The 18731-nt window shown below is 49.8% G+C and overlaps 2 protein-coding genes and 1 long non-coding RNA gene across 3 annotated transcripts; 1 reads left to right on the top strand and 2 right to left on the bottom strand.

Moving 5' to 3' along the window:
- Nucleotides 1-888: 888 nt before the first annotated feature.
- LOC123130814 (uncharacterized) lies at nt 889-2885 on the bottom strand. The gene is made up of 4 exons (XR_006464014.1): nt 2479-2885; nt 1872-1995; nt 1500-1787; nt 889-1420 (listed from the first exon to the last, which is right to left on the bottom strand). It is a non-coding gene; the product is annotated as an uncharacterized lncRNA (long non-coding RNA).
- Nucleotides 2886-5938: 3053 nt separating this feature from the next.
- Nucleotides 5939-13132, top strand: LOC123128053 (ABC transporter B family member 2). Its single transcript, XM_044547958.1, has 9 exons — nt 5939-6466; nt 6591-6645; nt 6778-6953; nt 9155-9615; nt 9703-10629; nt 10715-11375; nt 11486-11733; nt 11822-12234; nt 12318-13132. Exons 1-9 carry the CDS (start codon nt 6176-6178, stop codon nt 12884-12886), a joined length of 3801 nt encoding a protein of 1266 aa, XP_044403893.1. The 5' UTR covers nt 5939-6175; the 3' UTR covers nt 12887-13132.
- A 608-nt stretch (nt 13133-13740) lies between these two features.
- Nucleotides 13741-18731, bottom strand: LOC123128054 (ubiquitin carboxyl-terminal hydrolase 21). Its single transcript, XM_044547959.1, has 15 exons — nt 18561-18731; nt 18016-18099; nt 17849-17908; nt 17678-17755; nt 17457-17564; nt 16959-17033; nt 16707-16784; nt 16527-16604; nt 16310-16430; nt 16103-16213; nt 15598-15770; nt 15187-15522; nt 14989-15105; nt 14463-14916; nt 13741-14203 (listed from the first exon to the last, which is right to left on the bottom strand). The coding sequence occupies exons 1-15, from the start codon at nt 18609-18611 to the stop codon at nt 13923-13925; spliced, it is 2205 nt and encodes a 734-aa protein (XP_044403894.1). The 5' UTR covers nt 18612-18731; the 3' UTR covers nt 13741-13922.

The raw sequence follows: 18731 nt of genomic DNA, 5'->3' as shown, positions 1-18731 counted from the left end.
CTCACTCGGGGGCTTAGATGTAGTCCAGTACTCGCCTAAGTTTAAAAAATCCTACCGAGTGGTGAGCAACCCTCTCACTCGGAGGCTTAGCTGCAGTCCAGTACTCGCCTAAGTTTAAAAAATCCTACCGAGTGGTGAGCAACCCTCACACTCGGGGGCTTAGCTGCAATCCAGTACTCGCCTAAGTTCAAAAAATCCTACCGAGTGGTGGGCAACCCTCACACTCGGGGGCTTAGCTGCAGTCGAGGACTCGCTTAAGTTTGAAAAATCCTACCGAGTGGTGACAACCCTCACACTCGGGGGCTTAGTTGCAGTCTAGTACTCGCCTAAGTTTGAAACACATCCCTATCCGCAAGGACTACGAGGTGTAGGTCGACTGCAACCTTCTCTTCGGAGTTGCGCCACAAATACAACGTGTGCTCCATCCTCATCCGCAAGGACGACGAGGTGCAGGTCGACTGCAACCTTCTCTTTGGAGCTATGCCACAAATACGACATGCGCTCCATCCTCATCCGCAAGGATGATGAGGTGCAGGTCGACTGCAACCTTCTCTTCGGAGCTACGCCACAAGTACAACATGCGCTCCATCCTCATCCGCAAGGACGACGAGGCGCAGGTCAACTGCGACCTTCTCTTCGGGGCTGCGCCACAAGTATAACATGCGCTCCATCCTGATCTGCAAGGACGACGAGGTGCAGGTCGGCTGGGACCTCCTCCTCAGAGCTGCATCTCACGTACAAAGACTATTCCGAGTGAAGAACAAGTTCCACTCGAAGGCAAACACAAGCATATTCAGAAGATAAACCAAGTTCAGATAAATCCTAAAGTTCTATAACACGGATAAAAGTACTCGGACATCCGGCCCGAAGGAGTTTAATGGTTACAAAATCACTCGGCATTCCGAGGCAAATTTAAGACGAGATATAAAGTTTGTTCACTCCGCAGGAGGAGGGCTTGCAGGCTCGACGAACTCGTCCAGATCAATTCCGTCAGCGATCCGAGTGGCAGCAGCAATGAAGGTTTCCATGAAGGATTGGAAGTCATGCCTTTTGGTGTTGGAAACTTTGATCGCTGCCAGATTCTCTTCTCAAGCTTCTTTGCAGTGGACCCGAACCAGCGACAGAGCCACCTCAGCACCGCATCGGGCAGAAGACTTCTTCCATTCTTGCACTCGACCAGGGACCTCATTGAGTCGATTCATCAAGGACTCGAGGTCATTTTGAAGCGTTTCCCTTGGCCAAAGTGTCATATCGATGCGCGACACCGCCACCTTCAGGCAAGCAAGATAGCTCGTAACGCTGGCAACACGGGATTCCAGTCGGAGCACGTTCATGGTAGCCTCATTATCGACAGGAGAAAGGATGGGGTCCAAGCCTGTCTCGATCCGTCCAGTTTCTTCTTCAAAGTTTTGGCAGAATTCTGCAGATTCAAGGAATTAATGATTCGACCGGTTCATGGTGACTTGCAAACAGTAAATCAATCGAATAAAGAAAAGTACCTTCGAGCATAAAGAAGAGCTTCTTGGCGAGTGCTTTCAGATAAGCTTCCAGGTCATTTCTCTTATGAGAAATGCCTTCCAGCTTCTCGTCTAGAGTCACCTTATCTTTCTTCAGACGAGTCGCTTCTCGGTTGGACTCAGCAAGAGACGCCTTCAGCTTGGTGATTTCCTCCTCTAGCGCACCGACCGAAGCCAGCTTCTTGTCAACAAGTGCAGTCTTCTCCTGAGCCTCCTTTTGCGCAGCTGCAAGATCGAGGTCCTTCTTCGCCAGAGCCTACCTCATTTTCTCTGCAAGATATACACTTAGGTCAGACAGAAGAACGAAGAGATAACTTGAGGGATGGTCAAGATAAACAGACGACAGGTCGTTACCTTCCGTACCAGCTACTTCGTCTTTAGCCTTTTTCAAGTTCTGATTGGCCAGCTCCAAGTCAAGGTTGAGTTGTATCTGCTTTTCCTCGAATTCAGCAAACTTGGAGATAAGCGCACAAGATTTCTACAATCAGTAAAAGATATGTCAATGGACAAGATCAAAGATCATTCGCTTCCGAGTGAATAAAACTCTAAGACTACTGGCAGAATCAAACATTCTACAGTAGTCTCGGGGACTACACCCAGTGGGTGCACTTATCATGCCCCCACTCTGGTTCAGATTCCACTCAACATGGTCTGCCCAGACCGGGTGGAAGAAAAAAAAGAGAAAGACATACTCAGACCCCAACCGACTGCCAGCAGTCGACTGCAGTCTCAGGGACTACACCCAGTGGGTGCACTTAGCGTGCCCCCATTGGTTCAGATTCCACTCGACATGGTCCGGCCAGACCGAGTGGAGGAGTGAAACAATAAAGACATCAAACACCCAGTGGGTGCATAGATGCGAAGTGCAGAATAACAGGAAGTTGCGCGGAGAAAAGTATTCAGGTAGCATATCCTAACAGAACAAGCAACAAGATAAGAGTTCAGTCGAAAGCCAACTTACCTAGACATTGGCTCGAAGCACCACACTGGCGTCGTAAACAGCCTGACTATTTTCGTGCACCACCTTCACTCGCTCCATCATTATGCCAGCTTGGTGAATGGCTTCTGTGGCAGCGTCGGCCTGCCTTTCTGGAACATGATGAGTGGTAAAGAATGGGGTTGACGGTGCGGTCGCAACAGCTTGAAGTTCCGAGACATGAGGCTGGATAGTTGAAGCAAACACTGGTGCAGTCGACGATGTAGGGCGTTCACTTGATACTGGAGCAGCGGAAGTAACAGAAGCCCGAGTCACATCTTCAGGCTATTGGATCACTAGTTCTACCACCGGCACCGATTGGGACGTCTTGCCAGTTGATGCCTTCTCTACTCCTCCTAGGCCTCAGCGGCACATCCTCGTCATCATCCGGAAGATCAATGACATGAGGAGGAGCTGCAAAGAAGAGTTAGTCGTTGGAATTCAATCGGTCAACAAAATGGCCGAGAAAGCAAAGGCAAGTTTGCAAAAGTCATACCCGGGTTAGAAGTGACTGTGTCTTCTACGCCTTCGTCATCATCCCTGTAGGCAGAAGTCCCAGAAGTGGCGGCTCTGCATGTTTCAAGATTCAATCTGACAAATGAGAAAGAGAGTTGACAGCATAAATCCTCAATTGAAAAGTGGAGACAAGACACTTACGCAGAAGCGACGGGGACGTCAATCTTGATCTTGGGCAGGGCCTTCCGAGGCTTTGGTTCTGTAATCTTTTGCTACTTCGGGGCCTTTTCAGTCAGCATAGGGGAAGAGGTCCGAGTGCGCTTGGGAGTTTGTCCGGTCGACCTAGCAACTTCTCCACGGACACTCGTCGGGTCGTGCTTATGTTTGGAACGCTTTTCAGTGCGAGGCGGTGACTCGACTTCTTCATCGCTGCTCGAGTCCTCACTTTCCTCCTCCTCTTCGCCTCCATCAGATCACCAGTCCATGTTGTCGCCTCCGCTCGCCTCTCCTTCCGGGTCCTGCTCCTGCTCTCCGTTGGGCATTGAGTACATCTCAGTAAGGGCCTGAAAGACAACAAGTGAAACCAAAAATCAATCGGTTGACAACAAGCAGTTACATGATAAATCAAGAAAACACTCGGCAATTTAGAGTTGGACCTTGTCTGTTTCATACGAGTTGTCGAGTGGAGGGACTCTCCTAGACCCCCTGGGGTTATCTTTGTTGCCAGTGATGCCCCTCAACCACTTCTCCACCGTATCCTCGTCGACCTCTTCTGGGTGGATCCGAGTGGAATCATCAATGCCCGAATACATCCACATCGGATGGTCACGAGCTTGAAATGGCTGAATGCGTCGCCTGAGGAAGACCTCCAATAGATCCATGTCGGTCACGCCATCACGGACGAGCTGGACCACTCGCCCAACCAGCACCTTCACCTCCGCTTTCTCCTCCGGGGTCACTTTCAAGGCGGAGGGCTTCTCGACTCGAGCCATGGAAAAGGGGGGAAGTCCAGTCGACTGACCTGGAGTCGGCTGGTCTTTGTAGTAGAACCTAGTCGACTGCCACCCTCTGACTGACTCGGGAAGAATCATGGCTGGGAAAGTGCTTTTTCCTCTCATTTGGATCCCAAGACCCCCACACATTTGGATCACATGTGTCCTCTCATCACTCAGATTGGCCTTTTTGACCGACTGAGAACGACAGGTAAAGATGTGTTTGAAGAGGCCCCAGTGTGGCCGACAACCCAAGAAATTCTCGCACATGGACACGAATGCAACGAGATACACAATAGTGTTGAGGGAGGGGGGAATGATGAAGTTGTGCTCCAAATAAGTTCAAGAAACCTCGGAAGAAAGGGTGGGGAGGCAAAGAAAAACCACGATCGACGTGGGTGGCGAGGAGCACACACTCACCCTCCCGCGGCCGCGACTCGGTCTCATCCTCCGGGAGCCGTGCTGACTTGTGGGGAATCAGACCCCCCCCTCGGGCAGATCGTCGATGTCGTCTTGACTAATCATCGACCGAATCCAATCGCCCTGGATCCAGCCGCGCGACAGGCCCGACCTCGACGAAGACCGCCCTGGCTGGACTTCTTCCCCTTCGCCTTCGACGTCGCCTTCTTCGCGCGCTCCAAGGCCACCGTCTTCTCCTTCCCATTGCAGCGGGCGGAGCTCGAACAGAGCGACGGCGCCGGGAGCAGAGGTGGATGTGGTGGAGAAAACGGAGGAGAAAGGGGAAGAATGGGAACGCACTGTGCAAAAAACCCAATCCGGCGCCTTATATGAGGTCGTTTCCGAGTGGCTGACCCGTGGACCCAGGCGATCCTATCAAATCCCGCAACAGTCGTGTGCGCGATACGTGGCGAAAAAGGTGGCGCAGTGATCGAGGCGGCCCTGCCTAATCCAACCCGATTACTGCGGCCTCCTCCGCCCCACGCGCTTCCCAAAATTTGAATCCCGCAAGATCCGCAAGCAGCAGAGCAACCTGTCAGACGGAAGATTTTTTTCCATATCAACACTCGAAGCTTAGCAGTAAAAGTTCACTCGGCAAAAGCAAGAATGGATCAAGGCGACTGAAAAAGAAGTTGAAGTCATCATGATTGTTCATTTGATCCCAGTAAGACGCTTCCGAAGCGCAAAATTTGAATTGGAGGTATTCTCAACTCCTTCTCCACTCGAACCCTGAACCATTCGGGGGCTAATGATGAAGCTATGTACCTAGGGTAGGGTCATAGGCCTGATCTAGACACCCTTCCCTAGGACATCACCCTAAAACCAGAAGCATTCCACTCGGAAGACTCGAAGTCACTCGACCGCGACAACTATCACTTGACAGACAGAAGATCTAAAGTCACTCTGCACGGCAACGGTCGGACGTTTACTTCATAGACTTAATGGGCATTTATGTCACTTTATTACTAGCGTTACTAGTAACGCCCCCTCTTGATGTACCTTAAACCCCTTGTAACGTGGGCTGGCTGGGGTCTGGGCGCACTCTATATAAGTCAGCCCCCTCCACTGGCACAAGGGTTCGCAGGCGGGCAGGGATCTAAGCATGATTTTCTGCCCAAGGATCTAAGCATGATCTAAGCTTCTATTGTATATCCATACCCGATGAATTTTTATTGGATTTGGATCTAAGCATGATTTTCTGCCCATGGATTGTTTTCGTAGGCGGGCAGGGAATGTCTCGACGGATTTGGTTATGGATTTCCGGCTGTAGTTTAACGAAAACAGAGGAGGCCTCCCATTTTATATATGTAAAAAATGCACGCGTATTAATTAATATTGGCCAGCCCACCAAACTGCAGTGAAGAGACATCTGAAGCTCTGACATGAGGGTAACTTTGTAGCCGAATCCAACGGCAGCTCTCAGACAAATCCCCTCCACCACTGCACCAGCTTGGGCCTGACGCGGTGGCCCTAGGAGCGATCGAGTCAATTTAACTGCCGAACCCCTTCGACCCTGCTCAGCTCAGCTGCTGTGCTCTACCACGCGGATCGCCTCTTCGGCGGTGGCGTACGGCTACCTACGCAGGCGCACGGCGCGCCCACAGCTAACATGGAGGCAAGTTACAACCACTCCAACGGGTGTCCAAGCCAGTCTTTAAAGCCCTACCATCCCACGCACACACGCGCAGATCCTTCTCCACCCACAGTCTCAATCACAACGAACGAGCACGGCTCGACCCATCGATCTCCGCCGTGGAGCCAGTGAGGACGACGACATGAGCTCGTCGGTGCACGGCGCCGGCCAGAACCAGAACGAGGCGGGAGGCGGCGGCGGCGATAATGGCAGAAAGAAGGCGGGGGCGGAGGAGAAGGTGGAGAAGGTGCCGTTCATGAAGCTCTTCTCGTTCGCCGACCGGTGGGACTACGTGCTGATGGCGGTGGGCTCGGTGGGCGCGTGCGCGCACGGCGCCTCCGTGCCCGTCTTCTTCATCTTCTTCGGCAAGCTCATCAACATCATCGGCATCGCCTCCTTCTTCCCCGCCATGGTCTCCGGCCGCGTCGCCAAGGTACGCGCCCTCATGCACAAACCGGCATTGTTGGTTGGCTCCTTCAATTACACTGCCGGCGACGACGGCGGACGGTGGTAGGTTAACCATTGTTTCTGTTTCGGCCGTCGTTTTCGTTTTGCAGTACTCGCTGGACTTCGTGTACCTGGGCGTGGTCATACTCTTCTCGTCGTGGACCGGTGAGCGCGCCCTCTCAATGCAACCGAGCCGGCCTTGTCCGGATGCACATCTGTGCAGAGGAGACAAATACACTTACTAGTACGTGCTCTCATCACGCGCATGGCTCCATGCGCTTGCTTTGCTTGCTGCAGAGGTGGCGTGCTGGATGCACACGGGGGAGCGGCAGGCGGCGAAGATGCGGCTGGCGTACCTGCGGTCGATGCTGGACCAGGACATCGCCGTCTTCGACACCGAGGCGTCCACCGGCGAGGTCATCAACGCCATCACCAGCGACGTCCTCGTCGTCCAGGACGCCATCTCCGAGAAGGTACGTACGCGCGCTCAGTCGCTCACCCGCTCCTCCACTCCGTGCATGCGCGTGCTGCCGCCTTTCTTGCCGTTGCGCGGCCCATGCCAAACCGGCCGGCCGGAGAGAGAAGCGGGATGGTGGTGGTGAGCTCACTCCAGTCGATAGGGTGGGGAGTTATGAGAGTTGGTGAAGGGCATTGAAGGCGTTGGGTTGCAGGACAGCGGGAGGAGGATCAAGTCATCGATCGAACCACTATACACTATAGCTCCGTCGTGTAGATTGGATTCTACGTCACGGGATACACTTCCGGTCGAATTCCACCCGTCTTTGCGCTCCCTCCAACTGAAATTCACGTCAGGCGCGAGTGCGTGACACAGCCGCGATGCATATTCAGGCACACGCATCTCTCCTCCCGTAAAAAGAAAGTACTAGTAGATGAAGATTTTCAAAATCAAATGCGCTGATTTGTCATTAAATTTTGCATCGGCACGTACGTACGTACAACATCTTGTCCCATACATCCAGTAACCTCCTTCGATAAAATATCTAAAACTTTCAAGTCCGGTGAAATGTGAATTTTCACCAGATTCATATTCCCAACTCATGTGTACTGTCTACAGGGAACTCGTTGCTTATTCTACTCGCCACTCTTTTTTCCTACACTGCAAAGAGATAAATGTGATTTGATGCATGACTCTGTCTCTCTCTTTCCAGATTGACATGGATCACAATAAATGAAGGTCTTGATCCACCGACTGTTTAGATAGAGCACAACGCGCACGCAATGTTCCCATCTGTCCTACTGTAGTGGCCTGATCTGATCCGGGCACACGACCTATATATGCATGCTAATTTATGACCAGTGGACGGTTTATGTTGCAATAGCAACAGTTCTCTATCATGAGCTGGCTATCACTGTCTGTCATAAAAATTCTCTCTTTGCTGCAGTCGTATACTTGCCACTCTGGCCATAAAAAAAATCGTACGATCGTACCAAGGGCAGAAATGAATACACTCCTTCAAGTAGAAAGAGCACTGCTATGCCCAAACACACGACATTGTGTGCACTATTCCTACACGACAGCATATAGCACATCCTCCATGCATGTATCAAAGTGCAAGCAAACGGCTGGATTGACCGTCGTGCAAACATGCATAGTCCGCACAATAGTTTCGAAGTACTCCCTCCGTCCCTAAATTCTTGTCTTAAATTTATCTAAATACAGATGTATTAAGTTACATTTTAGCATTAGATACATCCGTACCTAGACGAATTCAAGACAAGAATTTTGGGACGGAGGGAGTAGAAATCAAGAAATGTTGCCCTTCAGGTAATTATTCGAGAAAATGGCCGGCGTTTAGTAGTTTTGCTCATTAACATTATGAGGATTGGTTTTTATTAAATACAAGGGGTTAGAAGTCTGATCCTGTCATAAGATCGGACTAATGTGGAAAATCAAATAGTCGTGACATTTTTCCACATTTTCTAAGGATTCTCAGAAGTTCTAGAAAGAAAAGATATTGAAATCCAAGCAAAGACACAGAGCTTACCCTCTCTAACATCTGATACATTTTCAGAGGTTTCTAAGTTACAAACTATTGCACCAAGTTATGCGGAAAATATAGTTTACACCCAAAATTGTTTTGTGCACATAATCCGTCTTTTTTATATACTTGTGTGCAACGACATTGTCGATTTAATCAACAAGCTATGGGTACTACATGATCCATAAGTTGTCACCATTGTAATTCTTTTTCTTTTGGGGCAGGTCTTTTTTTATAGCTAGGACTGTTCATTGTAATTGTAATTCACGAAAAAAACACTCCATCCGATCGATATTAACTTGTCATTGATTTAGTTAAAAAAATGAATTGGGGGAGTAGAAAAGAAATGTTTTCTCTGCTTCGAGGAGAATTCTAGTGGTCATCCTGATAAACGTGTCACGTACATCTCGACCTTGCTTCTGCTCTTGTGGACTCTGCTCCCCATAATGCTCTGTGGGGCCGGCATGAGAGGATCGCTCACCGTAAGCTCTTAATCGCACGGCCTTCTGCAGACCTTCACACCTCGCAGAGGCGTGAGCGTGACCAGCTGCTGCTACTCTCTTTTTTCTTTTTTTTTACCTCACCAGTTGACCGGTCAAGTTGATCACCATTGCAGTCTCGGTGAACATGTTGCTCGTGCTGACAAATTAAGCCGTGTGTCCGTGTGGCCGCAGGTGGGCAACTTCATGCACTACATCAGCCGGTTCCTGGCCGGGTTCGCCATCGGCTTCTCGCGCGTGTGGCAGATCAGCCTCGTCACGCTCGCCATCGTGCCGCTCATCGCCATCGCCGGCGGCACCTACGCCTACGTCACCATCGGCCTCATGGCGCGCGTCCGCAAGTCCTACGTCAAGGCCGGCGAGATCGCCGAGGAGGTGATCGGCAACGTGCGCACGGTGCAGGCCTTCGTCGGCGAGGAGAAGGCCGTGAGGACGTACCGCGAGGCGCTGCTGCGAACGTACAAGTACGGCAAGCGGGGCGGCCTCGCCAAGGGCCTCGGCCTCGGCTCCATGCACTCGGTGCTCTTCCTCTCCTGGGCGCTGCTCGTCTGGTTCACCGGCATCGTCGTCCACAAGCGCATCTCCAACGGCGGCGAGTCCTTCACCACCATGCTCAACGTCGTCATCGCCGGCCTGTGAGTACAGTGCAGACCTTCATTCCCACGTCCATGTCGACCATGGCTAGCTAATGGATGTCGATTATGTGCAATGTGCGCGCGCAGGTCGCTTGGCCAGGCGGCGCCCAACATATCGACGTTCCTCCGGGCGAGGACGGCGGCGTACCCGATCTTCCAGATGATCGAGAGGAGCACCGTGAACAAGAGCAGCTCCAGGGCCGGCCGCACGCTGCAGGCGGTGGAGGGCAACATCCACTTCCGCGACGTGCGGTTCGCGTACCCGTCCCGCCCGGACGTGGTCATCCTCGACCGCCTCAGCCTGGACTTCCCGGCCGGCAAGATCGTCGCCCTCGTCGGCGGCAGCGGCTCCGGCAAGAGCACCGTGGTCTCCCTCATCGAGCGGTTCTACGAGCCGCTCTCCGGCGCGGTCCTCCTCGACGGCCACGACATCAGGGACCTGGACGTCAAGTGGCTGCGCGGGCAGATCGGGCTCGTCAACCAGGAGCCGGCGCTGTTCGCGACGAGCATCCGGGAGAACATACTCTACGGCAAGAGCGACGCCACCGCGGACGAGATCGACCACGCGGCGAAGCTGTCGGAGGCCATCACCTTCATCAACAACCTCCCCGAGCGGTACGAGACGCAGGTCGGCGAGCGAGGGATACAGCTCTCTGGAGGGCAGAAGCAGCGGATCGCCATCTCGAGGGCGATACTCAAGAACCCATCCATACTGCTCCTCGACGAGGCCACCAGCGCGCTCGACGCCGAGTCCGAGAAGAGCGTGCAGGAGGCGCTGGACCGCGTCATGGTCGGCCGCACCACCGTGGTGATCGCGCACCGGCTGTCCACCATCAGGAACGCCGACACCATCGCCGTCGTGGACGGGGGCAGGATCGTCGAGACCGGCACGCACGAGCAGCTCATGGCCAACCCTCTCAGCGCCTACTCGTCGCTGATCCAGCTGCAGGAGGCTGCTCAGCTTCAGCGCAAGCCCTCTTTCTCGCACAGCACGAGCATCACCAGGCCACTAAGGCACGTGTCCGTACATGGCATCGACATTGTTTCGTGCAGGCGGTCAGCGTGAGCTAACTAATAGTCATTTTTAACATGGTTTCAGCTTCAAGTATTCGAGGGAGCTGTCAAGGACGAGCAGGGGTGGCAGCTTCCGCTCCGACAAGGACTCGATAAGCCGGTACGGCGCCGGGGAGGCGAACGACGAAGGGCAGGGCAAGGGGAAGCCCGTGTCCATGAAGAAGCTCTACTCCATGGTGCGGCCGGACTGGGTGTTCGGCGTGTCGGGCACCCTCAGCGCGTTCGTGGCGGGCGCCCAGATGCCGCTCTTCGCCCTGGGCGTGACGCAGGCGCTGGTGTCCTACTACATGGGGTGGGAGACCACCAAGAGGGAGGTGCGCAAGATCGCCACGCTCTTCTGCGGCGGCGCCGTGCTCACCGTGGTGTTCCACGTGATCGAGCACCTCAGCTTCGGCATCATGGGCGAGCGGCTCACGCTGCGCGTCCGGGAGAAGATGTTCGCGGCCATCCTGCGGAACGAGATCGGGTGGTTCGACAGCACCACCCACACCAGCTCCATGCTGGCGTCGCGGCTCGAGACCGACGCCACGCTGGTGCGCACCATCGTCGTCGACCGCTCCACCATCCTGCTGCAGAACGTCGGCATGATCGTCACCTCGCTCATCATCGCCTTCATACTCAACTGGAGGATTACGCTGGTCGTGCTCGCCACGTATCCCCTCATGGTCAGCGGCCACATCAGTGAGGTGAACACAGCTTCATCTTGATTTTAACCATGTTGGTGTATATTTCAGTGGCCTCGCCGACTCTTCTTTGGCCTAATCAGAATGATGTCGATTATGATGTGCTGCAACAGAAAATGTTCATGAAAGGATACGGAGGGAACCTTGGCAAGTCGTATCTGAAGGCCAACATGCTCGCCGCCGAGGCGGTGAGCAACATGAGGACGGTGGCCGCCTTCTGCGCGGAGGAGAAGGTGATAAAGCTCTACGCTGATGAGCTCAAGGAGCCCGGGAAGCGGTCCTTCCGGCGAGGACAGGGAGCCGGCGTCTTCTATGGAGTCTCTCAGTTCTTCCTCTTCTCTTCCTATGCGCTGGCTTTATGGTAAGTAAATTGTTACTGAAACACAGCCCAGCTCAGTCTAAACCTGCTGTACTCCAAGAGCAACTGGTGAAATGTTTGAAAATTTCAGGTACGGTTCGCATCTGATGAGCAAGGAGTTGGCCACCTTCAGGTCCGTGATGAAGTCCTTCATGGTGCTCATAGTGACAGCGCTGGCAATGGGCGAGACGCTGGCGATGGCGCCGGACATCATCAAGGGGAACCAGATGGCGTCCTCGGTGTTCGAGATCCTGGACAGGAAGACCGAGGTCCAGATCGACACCGGCGACGACATCAAGAAGGTGGAGGGAGTGATCCAACTGCGGGACGTTGAATTCCGTTACCCGTCGAGGTCGGAGGTGGCCGTGTTCAAAGGTCTCGACCTCCTGATGAAGGCCGGCAAGAGCATGGCGCTCGTCGGGATGAGCGGCTCCGGCAAGAGCACCGTTCTCTCGCTCATCCTCCGCTTCTACGATCCGATCGCCGGAAAAGTTTTGGTCGATGGTATTTTGTTGTTCAAATTTCAAACGTGACAGCTTCTGTTCCAGGTAAGCGGGCTGAACAAAGTACAATGATGGATTTTGCAGGAAAGGACATCAAGAAGCTTAAGCTGAAGTCGCTGAGGAGGCACATCGGCCTGGTGCAGCAAGAGCCGGCGCTGTTCGCGACGACGATCTACGAAAACATCCTCTATGGCAAGGACGGCGCGACGGAGGCCGAGGTCATCGAGGCGGCGAAGCTGGCGAACGCGCACACCTTCATCAGCTCGCTGCCGGAGGGGTACCAGACCAAGGTCGGGGAGCGCGGCGTGCAGCTGTCGGGCGGGCAGAAGCAGCGCATCGCCATCGCGCGCGCCATCGTCAAGGACCCGGCCATCCTGCTCCTGGACGAGGCGACGAGCGCGCTGGACGTGGAGTCGGAGCGTGTGGTGCAGCAGGCGCTGGACAGGGTGATGAAGAACCGGACAACAGTGATGGTGGCGCACCGGCTGTCGACGATCAAGAACGCCGACGTCATCTCGGTGATCCAGGACGGCAAGATCATCGAGCAGGGGGATCACCAGCACCTGATCGAGAACAAGAATGGCGCCTACCACAAGCTCGTCAACTTGCAGCAGCAGCAGCAGCAACAGCTGCAGGGGGGGCAGAGCTCATGAGCTCCCTGGGGAAGAACCATGTGCTTCTGTATCCAGCTGGGCTTCCCTCAAGTTCATCGAATGTAAAAGCTGTGCTCTACATTTTCTTTTTCTTAAAGTGTGTGTTCACCATTATACAGGGAGAAGTGCTCTCATGTTGATTTCTTTGTAGCAGTAGATAGTAATTGCAAATTTTCATTTAGGATATATATAAATTTATATATATATATATGGATGTTGCTGGGTGATAAAAGTTTTTTTCAATTATATAGCATCGCAGCCCCTGCTCCATTCAATTGAAGCAAGTTATAAACGTTTCATTACACTTCATAGTTTTTTCTTTAGCCCAAGCTGTTCTTTGCTGCTCACTCCATCTGGAAATACTTGTCATAGAAATATTTCCAGAGAGAGAGTACTTTTTTTAGCAATGGGTTTCCCCCGATTTTCATTACTGAAAACCATCAAGTATCTTACAGACAACTGCCAAAACATAGAGAGGGGAAAATATAACAGCAGCATAGAATCCTAGAATCAGCCAGTACAGGCAATACAAGAAGCTTTTCAGCAACCACAGCAAACTGCCTGAATAAACTTGATTGGATGCAGAAATTCTGTAATATGGTGAACAGGTTTTGTTCTTTGCTACTTGTCTCTTTTTCGCCAGTAATCAGTATTTTTGTCCAGGAAAAGAAACAAAGTTTATAACGGTGCAGCCTGTATGTGACTGGTGTATTAGACTGTCAGTACAGGATTGACTCTGTCAAACAAGCTGCTACAAAATGACGTGGGCCTGGACCAGGTTAAATTCAACTGTGGGCTGCTCTTTCCTGGGAATCCCTAGAACCAAACAAAGCCTAAACAAAATGGCCAGTGACTCAAGCAAAAATATATTTTATATATATAGGCAAGGAATTCCGTATCAGAAAGCAGAAAAGAAAATCTTAGCCTAAACTCTTAAGCTCTATTGCATCCTGAGTTGATCCCCAAGAAAAGGGACGGATTGGAAACTACGTACAGCAAAAGGATTTTAGACATTCTAACCTGACTAGAAAAATAATTAGTACTGAAGAACTGCCACCGAGTTGGTGTCCAGCTTCCTCTTCTTTTTGCCCAGAGGGTCACTTCGAGAGCCCCTGCGGGGCTCCTGCGCAACATTCTGCTGTGAGATCATGCAGTCCAGCAGGCCTTTTCTTCGTGCAGATGGCATGCCCCTCATCAACCGTGTTGCGTTTTTGTCCACACTAGGGCCCTTCACAGATTTAGATGCAGAAGCAGCCTTCGGTTTCTTCACCTTCAGTTGATGCTCAGACTTTGGCATCAGAGGAGTGTCCTTGTCATCTGCAAATGAGACATACAGAACAGGGAACCATTAATCCTTCTTTTCTTTTAAAATAAACTAAAATAGCATGTAACATAATGAACAGACAGGGTTATGGAACTAGAACCACATTCTCTACAGTTTGTTCACTTGCCATTAAATTGTTATATGTATACTATGACAAGAGACCCTAAATTGAGGATGCACCAGGGATTGTACTGCAATGCACTTGTTTGCATAACATAAGACAGATGACTGTCGTTGAAAATAAAACCTTACCAAATTCCTCAAACTTAAACACCTCAAAGTCATCAACAGAGATCGTTCGCTTGGGACATGGAGGTGGAGTTGATGGTCTCTCCAGATTGGTGATTTCTGAAGCACTAGGGGCATGCCTCCTCCCCACATCATCTTGGAAAGATGCTCTGAGTGGAGTGGTTTCTTCTTTTTTCTTTGTGCTGTTGGAAGCATCAACTGAAGATCTCTTAGTTGGTTCCTCAGCAAGGAGAGATGTTTTGCATTCACTTGTTTCACCAATCTCAAACTTATCACCAGGACTTCTATTACTGGAAGTTAAACAGTCTGCATCTATATTATCCAAAACTGACACAGGAGATGCACCACTCCTGGCCTCCTCTAGCAAACTTGAGAACCACGGAAACATGCCCTGCCTAACATAGAAGAGTATATATGCTTCCTGGTTTAGTGCACACGTCTCAGTAATAGAATCAACCTGCAACACAAGTGTGATTATTACAAGGTGAAAAGATGTCTCATAAAAGCAAGAGCAACTAATTGCACCTACATTTGAGTCATTCATCAAGTGCCAGGTGCTTGGTGAAGAACGAATAGTGCACACATAATGGCCATAGTTAGGTAAGCCAGAATGCTCAACAACGCCATAAAGATCATACATTAGTTCCTGAAGCATGTGAAAATACAATTAAACATCAAATCATGTCTTCATGGTAAGCCTACCAGCAGAGAAAAGCATAAAACTAACCTCCTTGTCTGGATTATTGTGGAAAGGCTTCAAATCAAGTTCTGATGGGTATGCCACATGTTTGTCAATCTTTTCAATGGAATTGTCAAGGGTGGTGAAGCGCTTGAGTTGAAATGCAATGACATCAGGTGCTTTATCAAGCACAAGCCGCTTATCCTTACAAACTTGAACTTTACAACTTTCACAGGTGAGCTTGTTCTCATCGTCACCAACTTGCTCCACCTTGGTAAAAGATTCCAAAGCAGCAACAAGGTCATCAACCTGATCAATCTCCAAGCTGAGATCCAGGAAGGGCTCAAATGTCTCCGAACAGTGACCACAATCACGGCATGTCAACTATGCAAGAAGAATAGCATTAGTTGAAAGACAAACCACAAAGAGAAAACAAATATGCAATGACAGAGTACATACCAGGCTTTTAAGCCGACCACCAAACACCTGTTTGACAATACTTTCCTCATCAAAAGATGAGAGCTTCCCCTTTGACTTGGGATCAAGGGTGCATTTGTGCAAATTATCGAGCAAGCAACGAAGGAACTCATGTGCATCCTCTTGCTGTCCTGGTCTAAAATCTGACGATAATTCTGGCAAGTTTTCATCAAGGAATCCAACAAAATTCATAGCATTGTCGTCAAAATGGCAATACTTCGAATAGTAGCAAGATGTAAGAATTTACTCCCTCCGTCCAGAAATACTTGTCCTAGAAATGGATAAAATGGATGTATCTATAACTAAAATAAGTCTAGATACAACCATTTCTAATACAAGTATTTTCAGACAGAGGGAGTAATATAAAGTCAAGAGAAAGCATGCACATTTCAAGGTGCAAAATCAGGGGAAATGACCATGAATGCTGACAACACTAATTTGAGATGAAATTAATAGATGAGGCATAGAACTCAAAAGCAAAGGATACTGCTTAAATTATCTTTGAACCTCACTGGCACTAAAACAGCTCCAGACCTTCGAATTGATTCTTCAATGTGTTCTTTAAGGGCGCAAAAGGAACAGAACCCATCTTCATCATCTGGAAGGTAGCAATAGAATGAATCATGTTAAGCAAAATAAAAAAGATTCAGGACACTTTCACACAATTAAAATGATTATCAGAAACTATCCATACATGAGCATGGAGTAGAGTGGTCAGTGCAGCGGAGCTTCTTAAAAAGTGGGACAGTATGAGTTATGCACTGAAGAGTTGCATTTAAGAAGCATGTGTTCCCCATATTCCGAAGACCAGCTCCCTGCACATGGAGAATATTTTGTAACAATTTAAAAATGAATAAACACCAAAACATGACACTACCATATCAAAACTTGGCAAAGAATATAATGCATACCACTGACTGGGGTTGTCTGAAGCGAGAAAAAAACAAGGAGAGCGGCTTATTTTCATTGTCAGAAGGTTCAAGGGCACGCTGTTAAGCAGAAGCAGTCAGTACAATTGTCACAAACAATGCAAGGAAAGGTCTAATCTGAAATATTGCATGATAAATGTCAGATAATAGAAGGCCACTTACATTTGAGCTCCAATGCTTAGTGTTATGAAGGGGTGGTGAGTGCTGCTTAGTATCCGCCCCCCATTTTTTGATTTCATCCTGCAGCAGTACCAACAAAAAAAGTAGGGAATGTTATACACCTAAAAGAAAAATTATTTGACAAACATATTCCAACCACAGTTTATCATGTATATCATTAAGCACACATAATTGGATCACATGCTCCACAAGGACTTTAGGTAGAAATGCAGATGTACACAGTAAAAAACTTACAACAGAACTGGGTTCATCTGTGGTAAGGGGTTCTGACTGCTGCCTTATTTCCCCATCTAGCACACCTGAGTCATCCTAAAATAGCAACCACCAAAACAGAAGACAGGGTTAGAGAACTGTTACATACAAAAGGACTCCATGCAGGAATGCCACATACAACTAAGTTCAGGATATCATATGTAATTAAATTGCATATGAGCTGGCTGAATGGTAATAGGTTTTGGCAGCACAAGCTGTAAGTCTTGTGAATTGCCAAAATTCAGGGAAACTGTTTTTAGATAAAAGGCTTGTAAGTGGCCCGAGTTACAGAAAGTTCCAGTGTGCAGAACTTAATTAAATTTGAATTTACACCAGATGTCAATTATAAGACTTTCAAATAGAATATAATGTACACAACTGTTACAAGTTTCAATTAATAGATGGCAGAAAATGAGGCAAGTCACTGTAAAATTCCCTGGAGAAAGCCACGCAAAAATTGCCAAGGTTCAAATGGCATACCAATAATTCCTCAGATTCCAGCTGAAGTTGTTCCACATCACATTCCTTATCCGTAGGTGAAGGTGGTGAACATAACTTGTTTGATTCATCTACTACAGCAGAAATGCTCTGAAACAGCACATTGATAGACACCACTTAGCAAACATCGCCATCACATGAGTTCAAACAGACTAACTGCGAAATCAAACTCTTGAATAAAGGCCTGGGGCAAGAGAACATACCTCAGAATGGGGCTGCTGGCTATCAGGAAAAGAAGGTGCACTTGGCATGTATTCATCATCCACTGAATCCAAGCCGCTCTGTGCCAGAGAAAATGCACACCATCAGAACTACAAAAATTCAATATCACACATTTGCACTAAATATGAAGGTTACAGTAGCTTCTAGCTCACAGTTTGACAAGGTTCTGTTGCTGCAGGAGCACAAACACTATCCCAGGAATTTGAATAGCTCTGTTAAGCATAAGGGAGGACCAACATGACCAAATTAGGGTTTTGTGTATGGTAGCAAAATATATTGTACAAATTTGATCAGGCATTAGCATAATTCATTATCTTACAACAGCCTGAAGCGGTTGGCACATGGAGAAGAATGGTTGGCACTGCTTACTTTTCTCATCCCCATTTTCTAGAGAGATGTCGCCCTGAAAAAACAACAATTCTTACCGTCAGATCTGCATTTAGATGACATGATACTATAAAACTACCTTTTATGAAAGGTATTCACATATTTGCCCCAAATAGGGCACAACAGAAGGCTCGGATTAAAGGGAAACCAAAACTATCACCATTCTAATTCGCGCAACTACGGGCAGCCCATCGCGTCGAAACATTTTGACCAGACAAAATGATCACCATCATGATTGCGGCCGTCTACTAGCTAGTAAAAATGGCAGCGCGGATTAACCAAATCGGGATTCTCAGACCCACTCCGACGGGGATTCGAGATTCAACCGCGCGCAAAAACAAATCACACCCTGAGTTAGCTGCTGAGGACCGAGTCGTACCGCGCGAGGTAAAAGCTGATTACGATACTTTCACGGGGTGTTCGAAGTCCCGAACGAATCAAACACCGAAACTAACAGACCGGGCAATTGAATCTCACCTTCGCGGGGGAGGGCTGGCTCAGGCTCGCGGCGGCGTCGTCGTCCGCCATCAGTCGGGCAGCAAGCGCCGGCTAGGGTTTGGCAGGGGTAGGTGGCGGAGAGGTTGGTGCGAGATGGGGGAGAGGGGGGCCGCGGAAATTGGGGGGAAATCGGAAGGCGAGAGATTGTTC

This window comes from Triticum aestivum, chromosome 6A (assembly GCF_018294505.1).
Source record: "Triticum aestivum cultivar Chinese Spring chromosome 6A, IWGSC CS RefSeq v2.1, whole genome shotgun sequence".
Taxonomy (NCBI): Eukaryota; Viridiplantae; Streptophyta; class Magnoliopsida; order Poales; family Poaceae; genus Triticum; species Triticum aestivum.
Note: the sequence above shows the minus strand (reverse complement) of the source record. Positions and strands in the feature narration are given on the sequence as shown.